This window comes from Euprymna scolopes, chromosome 41 (assembly GCF_053919585.1).
Source record: "Euprymna scolopes isolate OS-2025 chromosome 41, ASM5391958v1, whole genome shotgun sequence".
Taxonomy (NCBI): Eukaryota; Metazoa; Mollusca; class Cephalopoda; order Sepiida; family Sepiolidae; genus Euprymna; species Euprymna scolopes.
In genome coordinates this window covers 65,142,763-65,168,760 of record NC_136522.1, presented here as the reverse complement: position 1 = coordinate 65,168,760, position 25,998 = coordinate 65,142,763, and the positions used below count along the sequence as shown (strand labels likewise).

The window sequence follows — 25,998 nt, the reverse complement described above, 5'->3', positions numbered from 1 at the left end:
CTAAATACTAATTTACTCGTCCATACGTCCAGTGTCACAAAAAGAAAAAAAAAACATCATCATTGCAAACATAACATAAGGAATAACCAAAAGTCACAGGGAGCAAGGGCTGGACTATAAGGAGAGTAAGAAACTGTCTTGATGCCCATCTTGGTCAAATAGTCTGATCTTCTCCGAGCACACTTCGGACAAACTTTTCGCAAATCTTCCACATCTTCAATTTCTCAGGAATTATTGTGTGTACAGTTCCCACACTGACGTCAAACTGTGCACTTATTGTCTCTATAGACACACGATGGTCCTTATCCATGAAATTCTTTATTCGACCAATCAACTATGGTGTAAAATTTGACAGTTTTATCAGGAAAAAGAAATGTGCTTGGTATCTATAAAATTGCCATGTCCAAAAATTTAGTACGCAAAGGTAAGACCACTGAAGTGGACTCCATCCATCCAGCGCGACCGTAGATTGAACTCACTACACAAGTTTGTAGTTTAATTCAAATCTTGTCAGTAGATGACTACTTGATGCTTCGCTAGGGCTATCAAGAGTATTTTTTATCGTGACGCCATCACTAGATCAGCTAGAGAGGCCCATCTATCCTCGAGAGAAGGATAAACCGCGCCAGTTTCCTAACCTGGTATTTTACCTCGCGGTATATACAGCACCTTGCCTTCACAAATGGTCACCCATCTGGTACTGGCCAGGCTCAATGTTGCTTAACTTCGGTGATCTGGCGAATCAACATGATTGTGCCACAAACATTAATTAATGAGAAATGAATTACCTCCCTTTATAGCCGCTCTTTATCAGTTAAAAATCATTAAAACCATTTCCTCTTAAAAAAACAAAAAAAAAACATAGCTGTCTGTTTATGGTTTCAAAATAGAAAATATCTGCAAAGTGTATGTTTTCACAAATAGAGATGGAGAGGGATAGATAAAGAAAGAGAGAGTGTATGTGGATTTAGGCAGCATGTTTTCATTTAAACACGTTATAATATAGCATCTAGCATTTCTGTTTATTCTTTTTTAAAGTTAATTCTACTTTTCGTATAATCAGTCTTGTCTGTTAAATTGCTATATATATATATATATATATATATGAGCAAACAGTTAATAAAATATGTTAAAAAACACTTTGAAACGAGTTAAAAACATACTTAATCTGAAAAGGAAACACTAGATAAATGGATAGTCCTTAATCCGGAGTTTTGAAGAAATACTTTCCTTCTCATCAGAGGGTAGGAATTAGCAAAATGCGGGATCGGATGAAACAACAAGTAAGTCAAAGATCTTACTTGCAAACAAAAAAAGTGAAGCAGAGAGAATATGGTGAAGAAAAAGGTGATTACACATGAATGGATAGTCTGGTGGAAGATAAAAAATCCAGTGACGGTAAAATTCAAATGTAAAACTTCAAGAAAGTTAAAAAAATTTCTATTTGTACAAGGAAAATCCAAGGAAATCCCGTAATTGGAAGAAGATGGTCCATAATAATCCAAAGGCAGAAATCCATGGAATAATTTACAAAAATGTGTACAAGGAAAAAAGGAAAAGATTCCAATAATATTAATAAAAGAAAAATAAGATATGCTTTTCACTCTACTTCCGAAACATAAATATATATATATATATATTTATATATATATATATATATATATATATATATATAGGATCTGTTGGTGTCTTTTTGTCGGGATACATTCAACTGGCTATTTTATTTTATAATTTAAAAAAGGATAATGTTGAGAAGACACTATAAGTTTTTTTTTTCATTATAGTTTCTTTTTAAAAAAAATAACAATATGCAAGTTAATCGACATCTGTTCCTTTAGAATATATATAAAAAAATTATTCAGAAAAAACAAAAAAAAAAAAAAACTTATGTGTGGAATTTTCATTAAAAAAAAATCTAAATTTTTTAAATTAATTCTTTTTAGCTTTTAAAAGGTTAAAAAATTGTTTTAAATTCGTCATTTGTTTTATTTTATATTCATTTTATTTATAATGCGTTTTAAAAAATTTTACAACTACCGCGGAATGTCCATGGGTTCTGCTACAACTTCTGGAAGGCCTCATGAAAATCCTCTTGTGTGAGCGTGTCAATAACCCTCGTCGCAGCCTCTTTCATCTCGTCAATTGTCTCATAACGACAACCTCCAAGATTTTCCTTGAGCTTAGGGAATAACCAAAAGTCACAGGGAGCAAGGCCTGGACTATAGGGAGGGTGAGGAACTGTCTTGATGCCTATCTTGGTCAAATAGTCTGATCTTCTCTGAGCACACTTGGGAGAAACTTTGCGCAAATCTTCCACATCTTCAGTTCCTCATGCATAATTGTGTGTACAGTTCCCACACTGAGAGCAAATTGTCACTTATTGTCTCTATAGACACGCAACAGTCCTTATCCATGAAATTCTTTATTTGGCCAATCAACTCTAGTGTTCTCACTTCCTTACTCCTCTCATCCCTCACAGACTTCCTGCCTTTCTTGAATCTCTTATGCCACTGAAAAACTGATACTCGATTCATGCAAGAGGTTCTGAAACCAATCTGAAGCATTCCATACGTTTCTGTGGAATTTTTTCTAAGTTTAAACCTGAATTTTATTGCATATCGTTCTTCTAAAGTGTCCTCACATCCAGATTGCATTTTTGAAATTCACTAGCTGTGAAAATCAGGCTTTAGTAGGGTGTATTTTAATTCCGGCTGTAGCTGTTCATTTGGACCTGAGATCATAAAAATTGGTCAATCATCTTATAAGATGCATAGCAATAACATACTGAATTTTCAAGAGTCTATGACAATTTTAAATGCTTGTACAAAAAAAGTCTGGAAACTTATTGAAGGCACCTCATATCTATACTTTAAACAAAAATTTTATTTATGACTAAAAAATTAAGAGTGATTTTTAAAAACAACGAAAATCTATATATCTATAAAAGTGAAAGTGTCTGTGTGTCTACATTTTTCCCTATGCAATAACTCTCAATTTTCAGTCTATAGACTCGAAATTTGATATACAGGGCACTGAGATTTGGGAATATCTTTCTAATCCATTTTCGGACAGAAATTTGGCTGTTAAGGGGTCAAAGTTCAACGATTTGACCTTTGAAAACTCTACCAAACTCCTCCGTCAATTTTGGGTATAAACAATTGAAATTTTAGATATAGGTTCCTTGGGCATGGATCTAACTTAATAACTTGATTTGAGCCTAAAACAATTAATATTAAGGGGTCAAAGTTAAAAAGAATTTGACCTCTGCTGTCTCTACCAAATTACTCAGACAATTTTTGGTCTAAACATTTGAAATTTTACATGAAGGATATTCAGAGATAGGGCAAGCTTTTTAATGTGTTTGGGTCGAAAATTTAAGCTTCCGAGAGGTTAAAGTTCAAAAGATTTAACCTTTGTGGTGTCTAGCAAACTAATCACTGAATTTTGGGTCTAATCATTAAAAATTTACACATAACACGTATTCAGATAGGCAGCAAGCATTTTAATTTGGCTGCCAAAATGTCAAAGTTGAAACAGTTGACCTTTGCCGATTCTACGAAAGTTCTTGGCCAATTTTGGGTCTAACGACTTGAAATTTTAGATGTAGGTAACTTGAACATGGGTAAAACTTTATATTCTGATTGGAGACTAAAATAATTAATGTTGAGGGGTCAAATTGGCATCCAATTTATAAAAAAAAATTTACCTCCGCAGTCTCTACGAAATTACTCAGACAATTTTGGGTTTCAATAGTTGAAATCTTACATAAAGTGTATTCACACGTAGGCAAGTTATGAACAGTACATAGGGCCCAAATAAAGTCAGGCTGAATTGCTAGTTAAAAAAAAAAGTCAAAGTCAAAAATTGATTGTACAAAAAGTGTTTTAATTATTATTTTCATTGTTACCATTTGTGCAAATTATATAATATGTACAGCAGATTAAAAAGAGGAGGGGGAGGAGGAGTTGTGTTAAAGGAGTCGGTTGGGGGAGGGGGGAGCAGGAGCAAATTGTTCAAGTTTCAAATATTAAAAAAAAAAAAAAAAAAAAAAAAAATGAAATTTTGTAAACGTTACATAATAGATTTTTTTTTTTTTTTTTAAATTTATTTTAATTTTAATAAACCAGTCAGATTTCTTGCAAGTTTCACTGCAGAATTGTGGGCGTACCTGAGAGGGAGGGGTAATAAAACATCCGATTTCAAAGGTAGTGAGATCTTTTGGAAGAAAACAACAAAAACAAAATTTTCGTGTTTTTTAGTGAGGAGAGGGGGGGGGGTCATCACTTATCAAGGCCCGAGGATAAGCGTTAATGAGTGTTGGGTAGATTGTGAAAGAACACCGTGATGAAGAGTTATGGTGAAACTTGAGTTGGGCTTGATTATTCAAGAGGACGGCTTGACAACAATTTATTTCCATTAGTTTTGAAAATGTTATAGTCAGTTGGGAAGCAGCCCTAGGTATTGTTGTACACACAGACAGTTCTAAGAAAGAATTTTCACTTAGTTTTAGGCACTGATAGAGAATAAGCTCCCTTATTCTGTTAGCATACTGTGACAAGGAGTTTGTGAACAGTGAACATTGTATGCTGAGATTTCAAACAATTTTTGAAGGGGAATAAATAAAAATAAATGGAAAAAAATGAAAATGAAAAAAAAAAAAATTTTAATAAGAAAATGAAAAAAATAACAAAAAAGTTATGGGAACGGTTTGAAATGACCTAAGGAGTTTGTGAACAGTGAACATTGTATGCTGAGATTTCAAACAATTTTTGAAGGGGAATAAATAAAAATAAATGGAAAAAAATGAAAATGAAAAAAAAAAAAATTTTAATAAGAAAATGAAAAAAATAACAAAAAAGTTATGGGAACGGTTTGAAATGACCTAAGGAGTTTGTGAACAGTGAACATTGTATGCTGAGATTTCAAACAATTTTTGAAGGGGAATAAATAAAAATAAATGGAAAAAAATGAAAATGAAAAAAAAAAAAATTTTAATAAGAAAATGAAAAAAATAACAAAAAAGTTATGGGAACGGTTTGAAATGACCTAAGGAGTTTGTGAACAGTGAACATTGTATGCTGAGATTTCAAACAATTTTTGAAGGGGAATAAATAAAAATAAATGGAAAAAAATGAAAATGAAAAAAAAAAAAATTTTAATAAGAAAATGAAAAAAATAACAAAAAAGTTATGGGAACGGTTTGAAATGACCTAAGGAGTTTGTGAACAGTGAACATTGTATGCTGAGATTTCAAACAATTTTTGAAGGGGAATAAATAAAAATAAATGGAAAAAAATGAAAATGAAAAAAAAAAAAATTTTAATAAGAAAATGAAAAAAATAACAAAAAAGTTATGGGAACGGTTTGAAATGACCTTAGGAGTTTGTGAACAGTGAACATTGTATGCTGAGATTTCAAACAATTTTTGAAGGGGAATAAATAAAAATAAATGGAAAAAAATGAAAATGAAAAAAAAAAAAATTTTAATAAGAAAATGAAAAAAATAACAAAAAAGTTATGGGAACGGTTTGAAATGACCTAAGGAGTTTGTGAACAGTGAACATTGTATGCTGAGATTTCAAACAATTTTTGAAGGGGAATAAATAAAAATAAATGGAAAAAAATGAAAATGAAAAAAAAAAAAATTTTAATAAGAAAATGAAAAAAATAACAAAAAAGTTATGGGAACGGTTTGAAATGACCTAAGGTTTAGCATGAAAGGTTTTCACAAATGTTGCAATTAACTCTGGTTCCGAAGGAATGGTCGATGTTGTCTATACTTTCTTTGCCATCCATTACTTGCAATTCCTGGAAACGCTGATGTATCACCACCAGCTTTCATCTATCAAATATATTTTATTTAAAAAATTTTTTTTTACTTTTTATTCACCCCCAAAAGGGGCATACTGACACTGTGATAGGGGCCAGATTTATAGGAGAGGAGCTGGGTAGCAAGATGTCCACATTTCTTCTATATTACTGAATGTTTCTAAGAGAACAGAGAGTATGAAGGGAATTCCAAAGGTAAACAGTTCGGGGGGTGGGCTGTGAGACTGAAAAATCTAGGGACATCTACAACTGTGTGTGTGTGGGGGGGGGCTATTTTCGTTAGGGTATGTACAGGTGCAGTAATTTTGTCGAAACATGGTCTGTAGAAGTACTTGTAAAACAAGCACAGAGATGCAACATTGACGCATCCAGACAAGGCATGAAGCCACTTAATGTAAGGAGTTATCAAAAAAAAAAAAAAAAAAAAAAATACCACTTCAAGATCAAAAACTAGCCAATGTAAGTGTTACTGAAAGGAAAACCTAAAGTCTACTTTCTGCTCTCCGCATGTTGGATAAAATAAACAAATTAGCACCAAAGTTTAATTTTATTCTTGGAGAAATTTTAAGAAATAAGGTCCGTCAAAAGTTGGGATTCAGGGAAGAGATAGTAAGGCTCTTTGGTTCTCTCTCGCAGCAAGACTAGGGTAAAAAAAGTGGGATTGAGAAGGAGGGGCACTCTGACCTACAAAATGTAGTGTGTAAGCAGCCTCGACGGCATTCCCCGGTGAAAGTGCCTCAGGCGATTAGCAGTAAACTAACCCCTTCTCAAAGAGAGAAGGAGAGGCCTGGAAAGGTGGACCTCCTAGAACTGCACAGAATTTAACTCCCACCGCAAAATCAACAGGGACTAGATCATTACAGAAATGGTCGAATCTCTTGATTTTGGCGGCGAGAATAAAGATCCCGGTACAGATAGAAAGTAATAATAAAAAAAAAATGTTAATTTATACCCAAGTTATCATCACCATTATTATCCTCTACTTTGACTCTAGAATCCAGTTCACCCTACTATTTTGCTCTTTGGAGAGGGGATGGGAGATGGATTAATACCTTTTATAATGGTTGAAAAGAAAAAAATGTGAACCACAAGAGCGTGAACAGACGGCCGTTTTTGCTCGTTTCGGTCCCATTTGAGAATTGTTGTCGGCAAATTAGCTTCCATTAAAGAGAAATTAAAAATTCAACGGATGAAGATGGGTTATTAGTGAAAAGTTTGTTTTTGTTGCTTTGTTCCGGAATGGCAATCGGATCTTTTGGTGTAGAAAATAAATAAATACCCTCCGCCCGCAAAAAAAAAAAAGATGAGAAAAAAGAATTTTCTAAAACAAAAAAAATGAAAAAAAAATGAAAAAAAAATGAAAAAAAAATGAAAAAAAAATGAAAAAAAATGAAAAAAAAAAAAAAAATACAAAATGAAAAAAATACAAAAAAATGAAAAAAAATACAAAAAAATGAAAAAATACAAAATGAAAAAAATACAAAAAAATGAAAAAATACAAAAAAATGAAAAAAAAAATACAAAAATTGGAAAAAAAAATTTTTTTTTTAAATTTAAAAAATAGAAAAAAAAAACAAACAAAACAAAATTGATGAAAAAATGTTAAAAAATAAAACGATTAAAAAAAACACAAGAAAACGTAAGGGGGGGAAAAAGGAAAAAATGGAAAGAAAAGGGGAAAAAACGGGCATTTAATACAAAGTGGGGTGGGGGCAGTAACGGCAATGTGACAAACAATAAAGAAAGAGAGGAAAATAGAAGGGGGGGGGGACGATAAAAAAAAAAGTAATGAAAGAAAAAGATTAATATTTTGTTTCCTTAGTAACAGATTAGACATCGACCGAAACTCCTCCGCCCCACCGCTATCATCCTCATCATTTTACTCAATGTGTTGGTGCTCCTGCCATAATGTGTGTATCTTGTTGATCAATTGTTGGCCGACACTCGACGCATAAAACATGTAAAGGCTACAAATATTGATAAACGTCCATGCTAGCCAAAGCAAATAGTCTGTTTCCGACGTCGGATTGCTTGAGATCGGACCAATCATGTCTTGTTCAGAAACCTCCACGGATTCATCAGCTTCCAAACCTACAACAACAAAAAAAAAAAAGAAAAAAAAAAAAAAGATTTGTTACAGATTATGGAATTGACTTTGCGAAATTCAAATCTGGGACTGAACACTTTATTTTTTTGAAACACGCGTGAACGACAGGATTCCTAATCTCAGATCTATAATTAACCCAGATTCTTTTTTGGTTTTTCTTTGTTATTCTAGCGAAATCCGGCAGCTGTAAAAAAAAAAAAAAAAAAAAAAAAAATCCTTGTTTTATCAATTTCAATAATAAGCAATTTATCAACGTAACTGCCATGTCACAATTAGTTGAATATTACTGCATTATTACATAAAACATGTACTTTATACAAATAGATGATTGTGTGACATCCACCCTTAATTGTAGCAAGATGTACAGAGTTACTTCCCCTGACGTGATACTGTTAATTTATGTACACACTTGAAATTAAAAAAAACAAACTATTTTCATTAATAGTATTTAGATTCACCAGACTACTGTTTCCATTTTGAATGCCATTTTCACAACGTTTCGGTTGATGTAACCTCCAACCTTCTTCAGATTTAACTTGTCGAACTCGGGAATTTAGACAAAATTTTGAACGGAACCCTTTATTTACTTCACATTCTTGTTCTGTCAGCCATGACCGGATAGAGGGGTTCTAAGTAATTTGCAATTGTAATTTTTGGTCAACAACATTGAGAATTCTTGTACACCCGAAGAAGGTCGAAGGTTACATCGCCCAAAACGTTGCGAAAATAACACTCAAGATGAGAACACTGTCTGAAGAATCCAAATAATAATAACCAATCCTCATCTCAAAAATTCAGAAACATTTTTATTAATAACTAGTCTAGGTGCCTGGCGTTGCCCGAGCGTTTGGAAATATTAAGCAAAAAATAAATAAAAATAAAAAGTGGTAATAGGCAGACAGGCTCGAACCTGTGACATGAAGACGGAAGAGAAAGTGAAAAAAAAAAAAAAAAACCTGATGTCTTACTGCTACTCCATGACGCGACCGGAAGTTCGGAACGTTGAAATTAAGTAAAGTCATTCTAACCGATACAATGATTTGCAGAAATGACGACGCAAAAAAAAGCAACTCCTTGTAGAAAACTGCCCAGTTGAGGGTGAAGTAATTAATGTTTTTAGCCAATTTTTTTATATTTGTCATCAAAAAAAAAAAAAATGAAGTAAAAAAAAAAAATAAATAAAACATGGGAGAAGACGTGCATGCAAAAATAGTTTTTCTAAACAGTTCACTTCTTGTAAGTAAAAAAAAAACAAAAAGAAAGAAAACAAAAAAAAAAAGTACTTGAGCTGAAATCGAAACCAAAACTTAAAGACAGTGAGTCAAGTACGGTCACCATTAGACCAGCTGGACACGATCTTTAAAAAATGTTTCTAATCTATTTATTCTCAACATAAGGAATCTTGTCATGTGAACGATTCGCGCATGCGCAGCCGTGAAACAGTTAGCAAACAGATAAAAACCCGATGATCCCCCTCCCCCCCGCCACGCAGCATTGTTTTCCACATGTCTGAATACTCTACATACAAAATTTCAGGTCTGTACATCAAAAATTCGTTGAGTATATAGGTTAAGAAGTGTCCTCACACACACATTCTTACTTTTATAGTCACCAAAGCACTTGTGAAAAAAGTTAAGATTGTTAGTTTGATGGTTAAAAAGTTGATTGGTTTTGAGGATGGCTTAAGTATTTGTTGACATTTGACTTGATGGCGGCCATGTTCTAGTTTGACTGAAGCAGTCACACAGTAATGGCATTCACAGATGGATGGTTATTAGAAAGCAAGAAAACATTTCTGGATGAAGGTGGGTGAGCAGTTCATAGTATCACACACCTCCCATGCCCAATTTGTCATTTATCCCATAATTTACAACAAATCATACGTTCATATTACACAATATAAATCTCACCTGTCTGTTTAAATGCATGTATGTATGTATGTATGTATGTATGTATGTATGTCTGCCTAAAACTTTCGACAGAGGTGATGGATTTTCACGAGATTGGTATAGTTTTGAAGCTCGACCCTTCGGATGACAAATATCGAAAAATTGGCCAAAAACATTAATTCCTTCACCCTCAACTGGGCACTTTTCTACAAGAAGTTGCTTTTTTCGCCGGTATTTTCGAAAGTCATCTCTATTCGATTGACTAGCCTTAATTTAAACCTTTGCCACTTCCAGTTTGGTGATGGACGCAATGGTAAAGACATCACGTTTTTTTCCTCCTTCATGGTACGGGTTCGATCCTGCCGGCCTATTTTTTTTTTGACCCGTGCAACGCCAGGCACGCAAGCCAGTATTACATAATTTACGAAAGAGCAAAGACAGTATTATCACTGTCGACTAAAGGAAAAAATCTATCGGGCATGCGTACGTAATACGAGGATATATGTAAGTGAAAACTGGTTAGTGAGGGTTGATGATATGCGTTGCATGGAAAGAAATATGATAATGATACAACAGATATGTAATGCGAGTCTTAAGGACAGAAATAGATCTGATGACCTCAGAGAAAGATTAAATCTGGACAGTTGGAAGCTGTGTGCAGAACAGGAGACTTTGATGGTATGGTCACATTGAAAAAAAAATGGATGAGAGTTCTTGGGTTAGTAGATTCAAAATAGTTACTTATCATTTCGTAAACAAGTCATTTATTCCCCCCACCCCACCTCGGCAATGCTGGGTTAGGTAAAGCTATTATATCTATGGATCATTATGAAATCTGGAACACACCTGCTAGAATAAGGATTCTAGACATGAGGTTTAGTAACGTTATATGTTGATTTTAATGTAATTGCCCCCCCTCCCCGGGCAACGCTGAGTTAGATAAAGTTATTACATCTATCAATCGTTATGAAATCTAGAACATAGCTGCTAGGTGTAGGGGGGGGGCATAATGTGGGCTATATTTAGTATAATATAGTTTTATATGAAGGCGGTAAAAAAGAGTGGAAGCTGTTAGTGAAAATTCAGAATATTTTTAATTTTTGTGAAATTTTAGCAATATTAGTCATCTTTATAATTATATAAAAGGAACTTTGTATGTGTGTGAATCAGTTCCCTATGGACTCTAAAACAGCTGGGCCGATTTTTATGAAGTGTCACACAAAGGAACTTTATATGTCTGACTATATAGTTAAGGTTTTGTATCAGAATGTCTTTGATAAGTATCGAAATAATCCGATGAAAGAAAGAACAGCCGATTTTGACCAAAGTTAACAACTTATACAGCCTAACATCACAAGTGCATTTGAGAAGTTTTATTACTACACAAGCCATAGATTCTTTGATATGATAGGGGCACATTCGAAATGAATGTTTCTGTTTAAAGCATGATTGAACCATGATACTTGACTTTTTCATTTGAAACTTATTCAAGCCATTATCATCGTACAAGCAGCAAGGCCAGTCATATAAATGAGTGTGTGTCTGACTTCCTTCCTCATATGTTCTGAAACGGCTGAGCCTATCATTTGCAACTTTCACACAAAGCTAATGTATATGTCTGGCAGTGTTCTTAGATAGGTTTCGTACAGAAATTCATCTGATAAGTATCAAAAAAAAAAAAAAAAATCCGATCTTAAAAATAGCTTCTTTTTTTTTTTATAGATAAAGAATAATTTTTACGGGGGAATATTTTACATTACACCGACCAAGGGAGATAATAAAATCTCAAATCATTTCTTCCTAAAAAAAAAAAAAAAAAAAAAAAAAAAAATTATAATCTAGAGATATAACTTGGTGGTAGAGCATTTGATTACAGATCGAATGAACCCCTGCTCAAGCCGTAATGCACTTCACTATTTTATTTTATTTTTTTCTAATTGTTTCAATTTATGATAAAAAAAAAAGATGTACCATTTAAAATTGCTGCAATGTAGACTACAATGTAATTGTGAACTTAGTCACTGCGAGAGGCATGTGCAGCTACCTCCGGATGCATCGCCATGCATCCTCAATTAGAGCAATTAAAACTATGAGATTGTGAAACCTTCATTCATCATCATTCAATCCTGGGCAACATCGAGTCACCCTACTAGTAACACACACACACACATATACACACACATTTCTGTGTAAATATATTCTATTTTCTTATAATATATACCAATCCTTATTTAAGAAGCTCAATGTAATTACAAAACAATATAGAGAATGAATGACAAAAGACTATATTCCAAAGTTCATGATGCTGACCATCTTATAATTTATTCCTTTAATTCAGTTGACATTTACAATTCTTGACAGTATCTGTTTCGTAGCACAAAATCAATCACTAAATTATTATATCAATTAGTGAATCTATTTTGCCCTTAACTCATCAGAAAAAATAGCAACAATCAATCCGTCAAAACAGATACTGTCAAGAATTGTAATGTCAACTGAATTAAAGAAATAAATTATAAGATCGTCAACATCATGAACTTTAGGATGTAGACTTTTGTCATTTATTCACTATATATATATATATATATATATATATATATAGAGAGAGAGAGAGAGAGAGAGAGAAAGAGAGAGATAGATAGATAGATAATTAGTTAATTGAGTTTGTTTTTTGTTTTTTCTTAATTTGTCAGCGTTATTTCGAGGCCTGACAAAACATATTCTGTTAAACTTGCTGAGTCATTTCAAATGCCAATCAATTTCAGATGCCAATCAAGCGCAATGAAAGCCAAACGGGATGAAGTGAGAGGTCGAAAGGTGGCATCACATCGAATGAACGATGAACAGTCAGATTACGAAACGTCGGTGGCACCAATTTTTATGATTCTCCCCCACTGACTCATCGCTCGGCATTCTTCGGGCGCAGATTTATTTACTGGTTTTTGGTTCCCGCCGGATTCAGCGTCTCATTCTTTGAATTTGGATCGGGAGAAACAAAAAAAAGGAAAAAAAAGAAAAGGAAAAAAAAGAAAAGGAAAAAAAAGAAAAAAGGAAAGAAAAAAGGAAAGAAAGAAAAAAGGAAAGAAAGGAAAAGGAAAAAAAAGAAAAAAGGAAAGAAAAAAGGAAAGAAAGGAAAAGGAAAGAAAGGAAAAGGAAAGAAAAAAGGAAAAGGAAAGAAAAAAGGAAAGAAAGGAAAAGGAAAGAAAAAAAGGAAAGAAAAAAGGAAAAGGAAAAAGGAAAAGGAAAAAGGAAAATAAAAAAAAGTAAAAGGAAAAGGAAAAAGGAAAAAGGAAAAAGGAAAAGGAAAAAGGAAAAAGGAAAAGGAAAAAGGAAAAGGAAAAAGGAAAAGGAAAAAGGAAAAGGAAAGAAAAAAGGAAAAGAAAAGAAAAAAAGGAAAAGGAAAAGGAAAGAAAAAAAGGAAATAAAAAAAGGAAAGAAAGGAAAAGGAAAGAAAAAAGGAAAGAAAGAGGAAAGAAAAAAGGAAAGAAAAAAGAAAAAAGGAAAGAAAGAAAAAAAAAGAAAAAAAAAGAAAAAAGGAAAGAAAAAAGGAAAAAAAAGGAAAGAAAAAAAGAAAAAAAAGGAAAGAAAAAAGGAAAGAAAAAAGGAAAGAAAAAAGGAAAGAAAAAAAAAGAAAAAAGGAAAAAAGGAAAGAAAAAAGGAAAAAAGGAAAGAAAAAAAGAGAAAGGAAAAAAAGGAAAAAAGGAAAAAAGGAAAGAAAAAAAGGAAAAAAGGAAAAAGAAAAGAAAAAAGGAAAGAAAAAAGAAAAAAGGAAAGAAAAAAGAAAGGGAAAAAAAGGAAGGAAAAAAGGAAAAAGAAATGGAGAAAGGGACAGGAATTTGGATGCTTTCATTATGCGTAATGCTATTTGCATCATTCATGTTTATGCATTCACACGGCGATATCAGAAGTTCTGTCCGTATGTTGGTCTGTCAGGAATTGATCAACGAATGTTTCATGCTCCCATATTTTTATTGTCATCAAAATCGGTAAAAATCGCCCATTTTTTTTCTAATCAAATCGATTGATTGCCTGTTCTAATTGTGGAACCCATTGCAATGCACCCGGGAGGAAATTTCACATGCCTCTCGCAATGACTAAGTTCATGATACATTGTAGTCTACATTGCACTGTAGAGAACCTACTGTTGATTTTATAAAGTTATTCTTATATATGATGATTTGAATTAAAGTTTTAAATGCAAAAGTCAAGTATCATGCTTCAATTGTGCTCTAAACAGAAACATTCATTTCGGCCGCACCCCTGTCATATCAAAGAACCTAATGTTGATTTTATATGTTGGGCTTTTCATCTTGTGTGGCAATAAAACTTGTCAAATGCACTTGTGCTGTTAGGTTGTGTAAGGTGTTAACTTTTGGTCAAAATCGACTGTTCTTTCATCAAATTATTTTGATTATCAATACTTATGAAAGACATTTCAATGCAAAACCTATCTAAAACACTGCCAGGCATGTATAGTACCTTAGTGTAAAATTTCATAAAAATTGACAGTCGTTTAAGAGTCCATAGGAAACGAACACACAAAGTTCATTCCATATAAAAGTAGAGACCATCCCATTTCCCATAGAAAAGACGTTGCATGTCTGCTCTATTGTTATTTTCATAGCAGTTGCTTATCTAAGCGTCAATCTATACCCCCTCCCTGCTAAACTGTCACATAAAGTACTCATCTAGCTACAACCACTATCAACAATTTCCCCACTTTCTATCTGTTCCTAAATCAAAACACAAATTCCATGAACAAAGCTTCTTTCCTAGAGCTGGCCCACCTGTGAAACTGTTCTGCTGGCCTGCTTTCCAGTGGGCTACAACATGGTCGCATTCAAGTCCAATGTAAACAAGTTTCTATTGAGCCATCTAATCACTACCACTAAAGATCACTACGTTGTTGTCTCTTTGACCACCATACACTCATTAATCCCTATCCTCGATTGGCTTTTGGGCCTTGATGACTTCCTTGTAGAAAAACCCAAAAAACCTTAGACCTAAGTTTTAAATATTATTCTCATTGCTAAATAGACAAATTAAATTTACACACCTTAAAAATATTCTATTCATGGTTCTTTAATACGACGGGTGCACGTAGAAACGAATGCTTCCTTTTGCTTTAGAAGCATTGCTGAACCATAATACTTGCCTTGAAACTTAAATGAAACTAAAAATTTCTTTGTTTTTATCCAATAATTTTTACCATAGATTTAAATATATGTAACCCCGCCAGACAGTTTCTTCCTGAACAATTATAAAGCCACACAGAAGACTGATGCCTCCATTCAATCTCAAGAGACAATGGATACCCCCTGTAAGGGTAGGTGGGTGTGTAAATGTGGATTTTCTGACCTAGCAATCGTTAAAACAAAATCCCAAAACTGTCTTCATGTTAGGAAAGATATTTACCTTGCTATGCTCAAGACAGAGCCTGATATAAGAGGCCTTGTGATACGAACTCAGCAGCAAGTGTCATTTTCAAAATTTTCACTTTACAGTAAAACCCCAAGATAAGGCATTAAAAATTAATAAAATACAGAATACAGTACAATAAGACTGTAAGGCGAGGCAAATACCGTAACCCAGGGCCGTAAAAACATTGTATTCCACATTGTAACCTGGGGGGAAAAAAAAAAGAAAAAAAAAAAGAAAAAAAAAACGTATCCTAGGGCCACCGTACCCCATGGTTTTACTGTATTTAGTTCATAATTCAAACAACACAAATCAAAATCTGCAATTTTTTTGTTGAAGGGCAGGGGGGCCATAAGTGTTGAGATACTTGGAAAGGAGGCCAATAGTCATCAAAAGAAACACTGATCTAAGTGAATATTACCTTGATGTCTGTCTGTTTATGTCTCTCAATTCCCAAGTAGAAAAATAAGAAATAATTAATTATAGCCTAGGTAGTCTCCCCTCCCTGTGAACAAACTCTCTCTCTAAATAAAACCTTTCAAAACCTCAGCAAGTACATAAGTAATTAGTTAATAATTCATAGTAGTCTTTTACCCAATGAGCAAACTCTCTAAATAAAACCTTTAAAAATCTCAGCAAGTACATAAGTAATTAGTTAATTAGTCGTTAGTTACTCTCCTCAGTGAGCAAAATGCTCTAAATAAAACCTTTCAAAACCTCAGCAAGTCTCCATTGTGTTTCCATGCATAAGTGAATTTGTCTTAAGTTAAAAAAAAAAATTCACCAACCACAGGGGAATCATGATGAACGACAAAAAGGCGACTATGTAAAAAAAAAAGGAAAAGAAAAGACCTGCACATATAAGCACCCTAATGCAATGTGTGTATAAAAAGACTTTCTTAGAGGATTTGTCTTAATTGCTCACTGGTAAGAACACACATGTGCAGAGCTATGTGTCGACGTAAACAATGATGCACAATGTTTTGTGTAACGTTCAAATGATGCACAATGTTTTGTGTAGCGTTCAAATGATGCACATGGTTTTCTGTAACGTTCAAATGATGCACATGGTTTTCTGTAACGTTCAAATGATGCACATGGTTTTCTGTAACGTTCAAATGATGCACAAGGTTTTCTGTAACGTTCAAATGATGCACAAGGTTTTCTGTAACGTTCAAATGATGCACAAGGTTTTCTGTAACGTTCAAATGATGCACAAGGTTTTCTGTAACGTTCAAATGATGCACAAGGTTTTCTGTAACGATCAAATGATGCACAAGGTTTTCTGTAACGTTCAAATGATGCACAAGGTTTTCTGTAACGTTCAAATGATGCACAAGGTTTTCTGTAACGTTCAAATGATGCACAAGGTTTTCTGTAACGTTCAAATGATGCACAAGGTTTTCTGTAACGTTCAAATGATGCACAAGGTTTTCTGTAACGTTCAAATGATGCACAAGGTTTTCTGTAACGTTCAAATGATGCACAAGGTTTTCTGTAACGTTCAAATGATGCACAAGGTTTTCTGTAACGTTCAAATGATGCACAAGGTTTTCTGTAACGTTCAAATGATGCACAAGGTTTTCTGTAACGTTCAAATGATGCACAAGGTTTTCTGTAACGTTCAAATGATGCACAAGGTTTTCTGTAACGTTCAAATGATGCACAAGGTTTTCTGTAACGTTCAAATGATGCACAAGGTTTTCTGTAACGTTCAAATGATGCACAAGGTTTTGTGTAACGTTCAAATGATGCACAATGTTTTGTGTAACGTTCAAATGTTACATAAATGTTTAATAAAAAGCGGAGAAAGTTCATTCGGAGTTTAATTACGAATTTTAATGTTTTCATGCACGAGCAATTTTGTTCATCTAACTAAACAGAGAAGGCCAAAGGTCAACAACTACGAGGGGATCATGGCTAGTCATGAACGAGGACAAAAAGTGACTGATAGAAAGACCAGCACGTATAAACATCCCGCGCAACATATGGAGAAAAAGACTTTATCTTATGACTTTTTATCGTTCATGTGCAAAAATGCACGCATGCAAAAGTATGCATTTACGTACACGACAATGTGTGAACGTTTGTTTGACTTTTTAAAATGTTAGTCATACCGAACATTAAGAATTGAAAACCATTAAGAATCCAAAATGTTCAAAATGTAAAACATTTGTATTTACTTATCAAAAAAAAACAAAAAAAAAAAAAACATTTTTACAAAATAATCAGGAGACAAAGATTTATGGAGACCATTATTTCGCAAAAACATTGTAATCTGTATTTTCACAAATTGAGCCAGAAGTGCCCTCAGCTCCCAGGGAAATGTCAGCTGTTGGATATAATTTGTACTTAATGAAGGGATGACATTTAATTCGAAAATTCTTGTCTTTAATATAAGACTTGGGTTTGCAGTGTTGGTCCGAGAGAGGAGTGGATGTACGGGTGTCCTGTTAATCGGTTTCATGGGTAATGTCATCCGATTCTCTCGACATGGACTATTATTTGTTTTTGTTTTTTTGTTTTTTCATGAAGATGTTATGCAATACAAACTTTGATAAATACGGAGACTCTTATTTGCTGTCCATTTATTTATCATCTCTAATCTCTAAAAATATGCGGTCAATGAGATCCTCAAATTAAAATGACTTTTTTTTTTTTCTTTAAATTCCAGTGTGATTATAATATCGCAAGTGATGTTTTGTCTGGGGAAAGAAGCACTAGCTGGCCTTTCCCATTAAAGCATGGGTCATTTTAGAGTTTTATGTTTGCACATTATGAAACCCAACTTTCCGACACATCGATGCTGGATTTGATATAAACTATGTTTTTGTTTGTTCCTTATACTGCGTTATTGGCAAAAAAGATACTTTGTTTCATGATAGTTTCTTTTTGCAAATGCTTATTGCTAAAACTAAAAAACTTTCAGGGCAAAACAAGTGAAGCATGCATGGTCCCCTGTGAATGCACAGTGAACGAGGCATAAAATATGACTAAGTTCAGCATTTGGCCCCTCCCCAGCTCATTTAGCCTCAAAAGTCCTCAGGGGGCATCAGATCCTAGTGAAAATGAACAGTGTAGTTTCAGGTCATAACATATGTACATTTGAGTTTTAGGTCATAACATATGTACATTTGAGTTTTAGGTCATAACATATGTACATTTGAGTTTTAGGTCATAACATATGTACATTTGAGTTCTGCACCATACAAAAAAAAAAAAAGAAAGAAATGACTATGTCCATCATCCCCGCCCCCATTTAGCCCCAAAAATCCCCAAGGCTTTAACATATTTAAATTTGAGTTCAGTACCATGCAACACTGCTAAATAGACAAACACAAAAAATTGGACAAATATGGTAAAATAGTCCCAAAAATGTAGTGTTTTTATTAGCCCTAAAAAAGCCCCTGAGGCACAGCCAAGAGTTATTGTAAAGTATAGACAAACAAAATTATATAGAAATTAGTTTGTTACAACAATTTTTCAGAAAGTTTTTTAAAAATCCAAGGCATCAATTTTTTTTTTTAATAACCACAAGTGTCAATTTTAGCTATTTTAACCTGAAAGGCACCCGTAGGGGGGCAACCGGAGTTTTCCCAGAAAATCTGTTCTGTTATTTTTTTACTCATATCATGTTTAATGTTTGTGCAAAATTTCAAAAAATTCCAAAGCGTAGTTATTGAGAAAAGTGCGGACGGACGAACGGATAAGGGTGAATTTACAGGTACACCCTCCTTTGTAAGGGTAGCAAAAAGTAGTTTGGTTTGGTTTACAGTGTATCAACCATGTAAGAATTATTTAATGTTGAATAAAGTTGACAAATATAATTCTATGAATAGAATAATTATTTATATTTTTAAAATACATTGCTTTTAGAAAACATTACTTTGTAGTCCAAAATGCTACCAAAGGCAAGATAAGTTACTCTAATTTAAAACACCTTAAAAATTGGTACAAACCTGTTTCTGTGAAACCTGTAGGGTCCCGTGCAATCAAAAAGAATGAAAAGAGAAAATGGTTGCCTTTTCACTTTATACGCTTGCAATATCGATGTACAAATGAAAGGCTTCCAGTTTGAAATAAAAAGCTTGATTTTTCAAAGACTAAATTTATTTCGGAATTGGATGTTGGAGTAGCAAGTTTTGCCTGCAGTTTGTAGTGTTTTGGAATTGAGAACTTTACTTTATATTACCTGTTTATTGCTAACACGAAAAAAACTTTCAGAGTGGAAAAAATAATTTGGTTTGGCTTATGACATAACCATTTAAGAGTTATTTTATGCAAAATAAACTTGACATATAATTGTAGGAGTAGGAGAATTGATTCTTAGAATAGATAGCTATTAAAATAGATAGCTACTAAAATACATTGCTATTATTTTATTTTTACAAGGTGGTCATCACTTATCAAGGCCCGAAAACCACTTGGGGATAAGGGTTATTGCGTGTACAGTACGTTAGTTTTGAGATTTGATAAAGTGTCTTACTTAAGGGGGCAGTTCATCAGGAATTTGTTTATGTTGGACTTGAAGACATCCAGGTTGTAGTCAGGTGGGAAACAGGCAGACGGAACAGAGTTCCACAGGCATGCACTTCTAAGAGAAGCTTTGTTCATGGAATTTACGTTTTGGTTTTGGCACAGATAAAGAGTGGGGAAAATTTTTGACAGTGGTTTCAGCTAGATGTGTGCTCCTCATGAAAGATTGACGAGGGGGGGGCGAGAGATTGGAGCTCAGACGAGCACTTGCCATGGAAGTAACGATAAAACAAAGACAGGCTCGCAACGTCTCTCCTGTGGGAGAGGGGTTGCAAGGTAGAGAAAAGGGCATCTCCACTAAGCCACAAAGCTTATTTTGTACTCTGTCAAGGCAGGATAAGCTGTTTTTAGCAGCTCCTGCCCAGATGTGGCAATACTACTCCACCCTTCGACGTACTTGGCTTTTATATAGATAGAGAATTGCATCAGTAGTGAGATATCTTCTGGAGCAGTAGAAGGATCCCACCATTTTTCCAGCGACCTTGGCAATAGACTTGATGTACGTGTTCCATTTCAGATCAGGAGTAAAGGTCAAGCACAGAAGCTTATCAAAATATGGAGCTATTATGCATATCAAAATACATCGCTACTAAAATACATCGCTCTTAGATGCATTACTCTAAGAAAATACATAAAAAAACAAAAAAAAAACAAAAAAAAAAAACATTTCTTCTTTGAAAACATTAGTTTAGCATTGATAATCCTTTTTGTTCACAACGTGATTGACCCTGAGTTACCATCTTGGAGTATTGATTTGAAGAGAAAATAAAAAGAAGAAAAAAGCTTTTGAATTTTTGAAGAATTCCATTGAATAATACGCTTGCGGATGAGCTTATAGATATTATAGCATGACGTGACCAGCTGATTGAGCGGATCGGGCCTCACTAAGTGACGAATAATCACATTCTATAGTATCACAGGTCGCCACCCACGGCTAAGAGGTGGCCTTATTTTCAAGAGGGGTGCACTCAGAAAGTTAGTGGCCACACCAACAGGGCAATAATAAGGGTGTACTTAAGGGAAATAAAAATAAATACCTGGCCAGAGATAGATTAGTTTGGAAGTCAATTCCTAAAATAAATAAAATAAATTTGCCAAATTTGCACTTCTAGTGATTGTTATGATATTGTCCTTTTGACCACTATACACTCTTTAACCCTTATCCTTGAGTGGCCTCTGGGCCTTGTAAAAAAAAAAAAAAAAAAAAACGTCCAACACATGCCACCACGTCAAATGGACACTAAACTGAATACGTTGATGATGATGAAAAAATGTTTTTTAGTTTACGAGCACATTGCAAACACCATGCCATAATACATCATTGCTGTGTCCAAAAAATGTGTTAAGTTTTCAAGATGTGGCCAATAAAGCAATATAGAAAATGACAATGATATAAAGATATTAATTTTCATAGACAGCCGTAAGAACATCTACTAGGGGCGTTCTAAATGCAATGCTTCCTTTAATTTTTTTTTTTATTTCACTCTAATGATTGCAATTTGCATTGTTATGATGACTTAACTTATGCATTCATGGCCTGAAAGCTTCATCTCTCTGTTGCTGATATTTACAGTGTGAGACTGTAATAAAGCAATCCCTGTCATGGACATGAGTCAGAAGCAGAGATGCATCATTAAATTCCTGGCAAAAGTGCATTGAGAATGGTGGTGACTATGTAGAAAAAAAAAAATTCTGGAGCAAAAAAAAAAAAAAAAAAAAAAAAAAAACGCTCGTTTTGATGGTACCAGTCCCGCCTTTAAAAAAAAAAAAAATTTTTTTTTTTTGCATTTTCACCCCAAACAAGGCACAGTGCCACTTTGATGTAGAGGGCTACTATCAGAGACCTAATTGCAGGCATACTATGTAGGGAGTTGAGCAGCAAGATGTCTGTTCACATTACACTTGAACATCTGTAGGTCTGTACAGTTGGGGAAGCAGGAACCCGGAAGGGAATTCCAGAGTCTAGCAGTTCTGGGGAGTAGAAGGATTCCTTACATCTAGAGATCTCTACTGTATAGGGATGGGACTTTACTGCTTGTTAAGTTTGACGGGGATATTTATGTCGAGGGGGTACAAGGGCTTGTAGTTTGTTGGAGCATCCACCATTAAAATACTTGGAAAGCAGGTGGAGGATGCAACATTTTGGTGCGACAGAGGTTGAAGCTTAGATGACAGTTCAGGACCTATCAGGTTAGTATTAGTAAGTCTCTTTTGAACCCTGTCTAGGAGATGCACCAGCCCAAATGTGACAACAATACTCCATACATGGGCGAATGGTGGCCTTGTAGAGGTACAGGATACTTTCAGGCATAAGTAACTTTCTAGCATGGTAGAGAGAGACCACCTTCTTTGCAGCAGCCTTGGCAATGCCCTCGATATATCTGTTCCAACTCATGTTCCCTGTGAACGTTAAGCCGAGGAGTTTGAAAGAAGTACTTTGTTCTTGTTGTCAGCCATGACCAAGTAAAAATGTTAAGTAATTGAAATTTTTATTTTATTCTTATTTATTACAACCTGTAGTGGGGATTGAACCTTCAACCTCCAGAAGACTGTCACTTAAAATTTTATTACTCAAACTTTTTTTTATTGGTTATGGTTAATAATTTAATGCAGAATATGAACCCTATATAGAAGCGAGGTAAAAATACTAAAACACTCCCAGTAATTTTTTTTTTTTTTTAACAAAGGAGCCATTAATGATTGTACCGTAGTCATTGGAATAATATCATAGTAATCGTTAAGATTGGACATTTAGTAAATTGGATTACATAAAAGCACGGCTCATCAAGAACTTGTTTACATTGCAGCTCTTAGGAGAGCTACACCAGCAACACAGAAGTGCGTAATAGAGCCTCAGTGAGCACAGTTGAGGCCACCATCATCCTCCATCACCACCTGTGCCGGGCATGATACGTCCACAGGATGGATCCTTCTAGGCTCCCCATGAAAATCCTATATCGTGAGCTGATCATCAGGACCAAACGAGGAGGAGCACCTAAAATGTGCTACAAGGGTCAACTAACGACCACCCCGACATTTATCAACATCAGCTTGTCATTGTGGGAAGAAACTGCCAGGGACCGAATAACGTGGAGGAGATCACTATATGATGGCACCGAAGATAAAGAGGAAAAAAGATTAAGAGACAAGGCGACAAAGGAGAAGAGTTAACGACCTCGTCCTCCATTCTCTTCCACTGTGAACACTGTCCGCGGTTATTCCCCCACCGACTGGGCCTTGCAAATCATGTCAAACATGAGCACAAACCACAAAGATGGAACTCAGAACAGAACCCGATATTAGGACACAAGTGGGAGCCACCACTGCCGCCGCCATAATTTAAGTAATATAAATTTTTTATTCATAATTGGAAGGACTTAATAATCCGAACACGCAAACATTCCACACAGTTAAGATATCGCATTTAATAAAAAGTAACTTTAGTCGATAATTACAATTAAGCAGTTTTGTTGAAAAAACTCAACTTTTTGGTTTTTGAAAACATTTTGTGCAAATAAAACTTTTTTTGTTGCGCCCAAAAGGTCGGTGTTGGGAGTCGGGTTTTATACAACTGACTCGGGTGACTTTTTCTCCAGTCAACTCCCTATATCAATAGGATCCAAGTGCAATTTTTAAAAGATTTTGTTTGTCTTTTTTTTTTTAAGTTGTTTGTTTATTTTTATGTTATTTTGTTTTCATGTTGTTTTTATGTTATTTTGTTTTATGTTTGCTTGTTTTTTTAAGTTGTGTTTTAATGTTTTTTTGGTTGTTTTTCAAGAGAGGGGAGGAGATAAAAAGTGGGAGAAAACTTTGATCACATTTACTAGTTCTATCGAGAAAGTTTTGTTTTGTTGGGTATTATGGCATGTCAACCCTTTGGGTCATTTTATATCGAATAACTATGGGTTCGAGGGGGGGGGACTTTACACTGTCCCTTGTTAGATATGATCCCAACATCCCAAGTGGAAATATGCCTTGTCTGGAGTGAAAAAGAGTAAAACATTTTTAAAAACATTCTTTTATAAATTTTGAGAGATCGTCACATGAAGAAAATATGTAAAAAAAAAAAAAGTAAACATAAATAAAATGTTGCTTTGTTTCGTCGGGTTTTACAGCATATTAATTCTTTGGATTCCCTGTTCTAAATTTTCTTCTAATCTTTTAATCTAATATATAAAAAGCAAAATGCATGTGTGTGTGTGTGTGTGTTTGTATGTTTAGCAAAAACTTAACAGACGCATTAGAACATGACAAAATCGGTATCGTTTTAAAGCTCGGTCTTTTGGACGACACATATCGAAAAATTGTCCGAAAGCATTAATTCCTTCACCCTCAACTTGGCCGCTTTTCACAAGGAGGGGTTGTTTTTTTTTTTCGTCAACATTTTCGCAATCCTGTCGATTGACTACCCTTAATTCGAACGCTTGCGACTTCCGATTTTTCGGCGGACGCATCAGCTAAGACGTCAGTTTTTTTTTTTCATCTTCTTTTCCTCCGTTGCATTATGTGTTCAAGCCTGCCTGCCTGCTACGATTTATTTTGACACCCCTGTCCACCCAAGCTTGTTTTGATTTCCTGTCCGCTACTACCACTTTTTTTTTTTTTTTAAAACACCTCTTTCCACCCAGACTGCCTACCAGGATTCCCACTTCTCCACACCCGGGCAACACCACATACCCCTGCTAGTAAAATAGAAATTTGAAGTTTCTTTTAACCAAGGCCAATTTTTTAAGGTATAAAAGTACTAGCGGGGGGGGGGATACCCAGCATTGCCCGGATATTTGTAGGTGTGTGTGTTTTCTTTTGGGGGGTGGGGGTGGGGGGGGAGATAAATCAGAACAAAAAGGAAACTTAACGATAGCGATTTAAAAAAAAAAGATGAGGGGTTGGTGGCATGTGGGCCGGAGCCTTGAGGCCTATAGACTGAGCCTGAACACCTGCACTACGGCGACAATGTTAATGTAAGAGCGATTAAAGTGAGTCAAGTCAAGGAGGTTTGATTAACAGGTCGCCACTTAATGAGGTCATCATGGGAGCGTTACGATGACGGGGCAGTTTTTTGGCGTTTGTTTCACTGCGGGACTGTTTTTTCGTTTACTGCGGAGCAGTTTGGGCTTCCTCGAGATGAGGGGGAAGGGGACCCAGCTCCCCATTGAAAGGGGATTGTCCAAATTGAATAGCAATTGTCTGATATAAGGAAAAAACCGCATTGATCAAAGTTGATTGCTTTTGGACCTTCTCAGCGATTGCGCTGGGAACGATGCAACAACCTTCGTATTAGTTTTGCTTTTATTATACGAAAAAGGCGAATCTACATGCTCCGATCGAAAAATGTTGAATATTTAGCTTTTGAAAGTCAGGCAAATTAAATACCCACGCAACTCCCATTCGTAACTCGTAGATATTATGATTTCGACGTGATATAAAAAGTTTTAAAAATGAGCGACGGCCTCGAGAAGCCGCCGGAAAAAATCCTTTTGCGGACATGCACAAAAAGCGAACATACATACATACATACACATATTCTCGCTTTTATATATATATAGATGATGTGAGGGTTGTTTTTGTTTGCTTTTTATTTATTTTTTTTTTTTCAAATAAATCCTGAATATTAATTGCGGCTCGAAAGCCCCCTCAAAGATAAGGGTTAATGAGTGTAAGGTGGTCGCTGAGACAACAGGGTAGTGACTGTTGATGGTGGAAATTGGGTAGAATTTGATCATTTAAGGGGACAGCTGAACAAAGACTTGTTTAAATTGGACTTGAAAACGACCATGTTGTAAGCTAGAAAGCAGACCAGAGTTCAATAGGCGGGCAGTTCTAGGAAAGAAACTTTGTCCATGGAATTTGCGTTTTGATTTAGGCACAGATAGAGAGTCGGGAAATTGTTGATAGTGGTTGCAACTAGACGAGTGTTTTTGTGAAAATTTGGCAGGGGGAAATCTAGATTGGAGCTCAGATGAGCACTTGCCATGAAAATAACGATAAAGCAGAGACAGGCTCGTCATGTCTTTTCCGTGGAAAAGAGGTTGAAGGGAGGAGAAAAAAGCATCACCTACAGGTTTCAAAGGCATTTACAGGGAATATGAACTGGAATAGATACATTGAGAGCATTGCCAAGGCTGCTGCAAGGAAGGTTGGCTCCCTCTACCGTGCTAGAAAACTACTTACGCCTGACAGTATCCTATACCTCTATAAGGCCACCATTCGCCCATGTAT

At 34.8% G+C, this 25,998-nt stretch overlaps 1 protein-coding gene across 1 annotated transcript in view; it reads right to left on the bottom strand.

Annotated features, from left to right (window-relative positions):
• Positions 1-7,379: 7,379 nt before the first annotated feature.
• LOC145266559 (thioredoxin domain-containing protein 15-like) overlaps positions 7,380-25,998 on the bottom strand; it is a 68,598-nt gene continuing 49,979 nt past the window's right edge. The window contains exon 4 of the mRNA XM_080122372.1: positions 7,380-7,920. Within this exon, the coding sequence (XP_079978498.1) occupies positions 7,709-7,920 (212 nt within the window). The 3' untranslated portion in view covers positions 7,380-7,708. The remainder of the gene's footprint in view (positions 7,921-25,998) is intronic.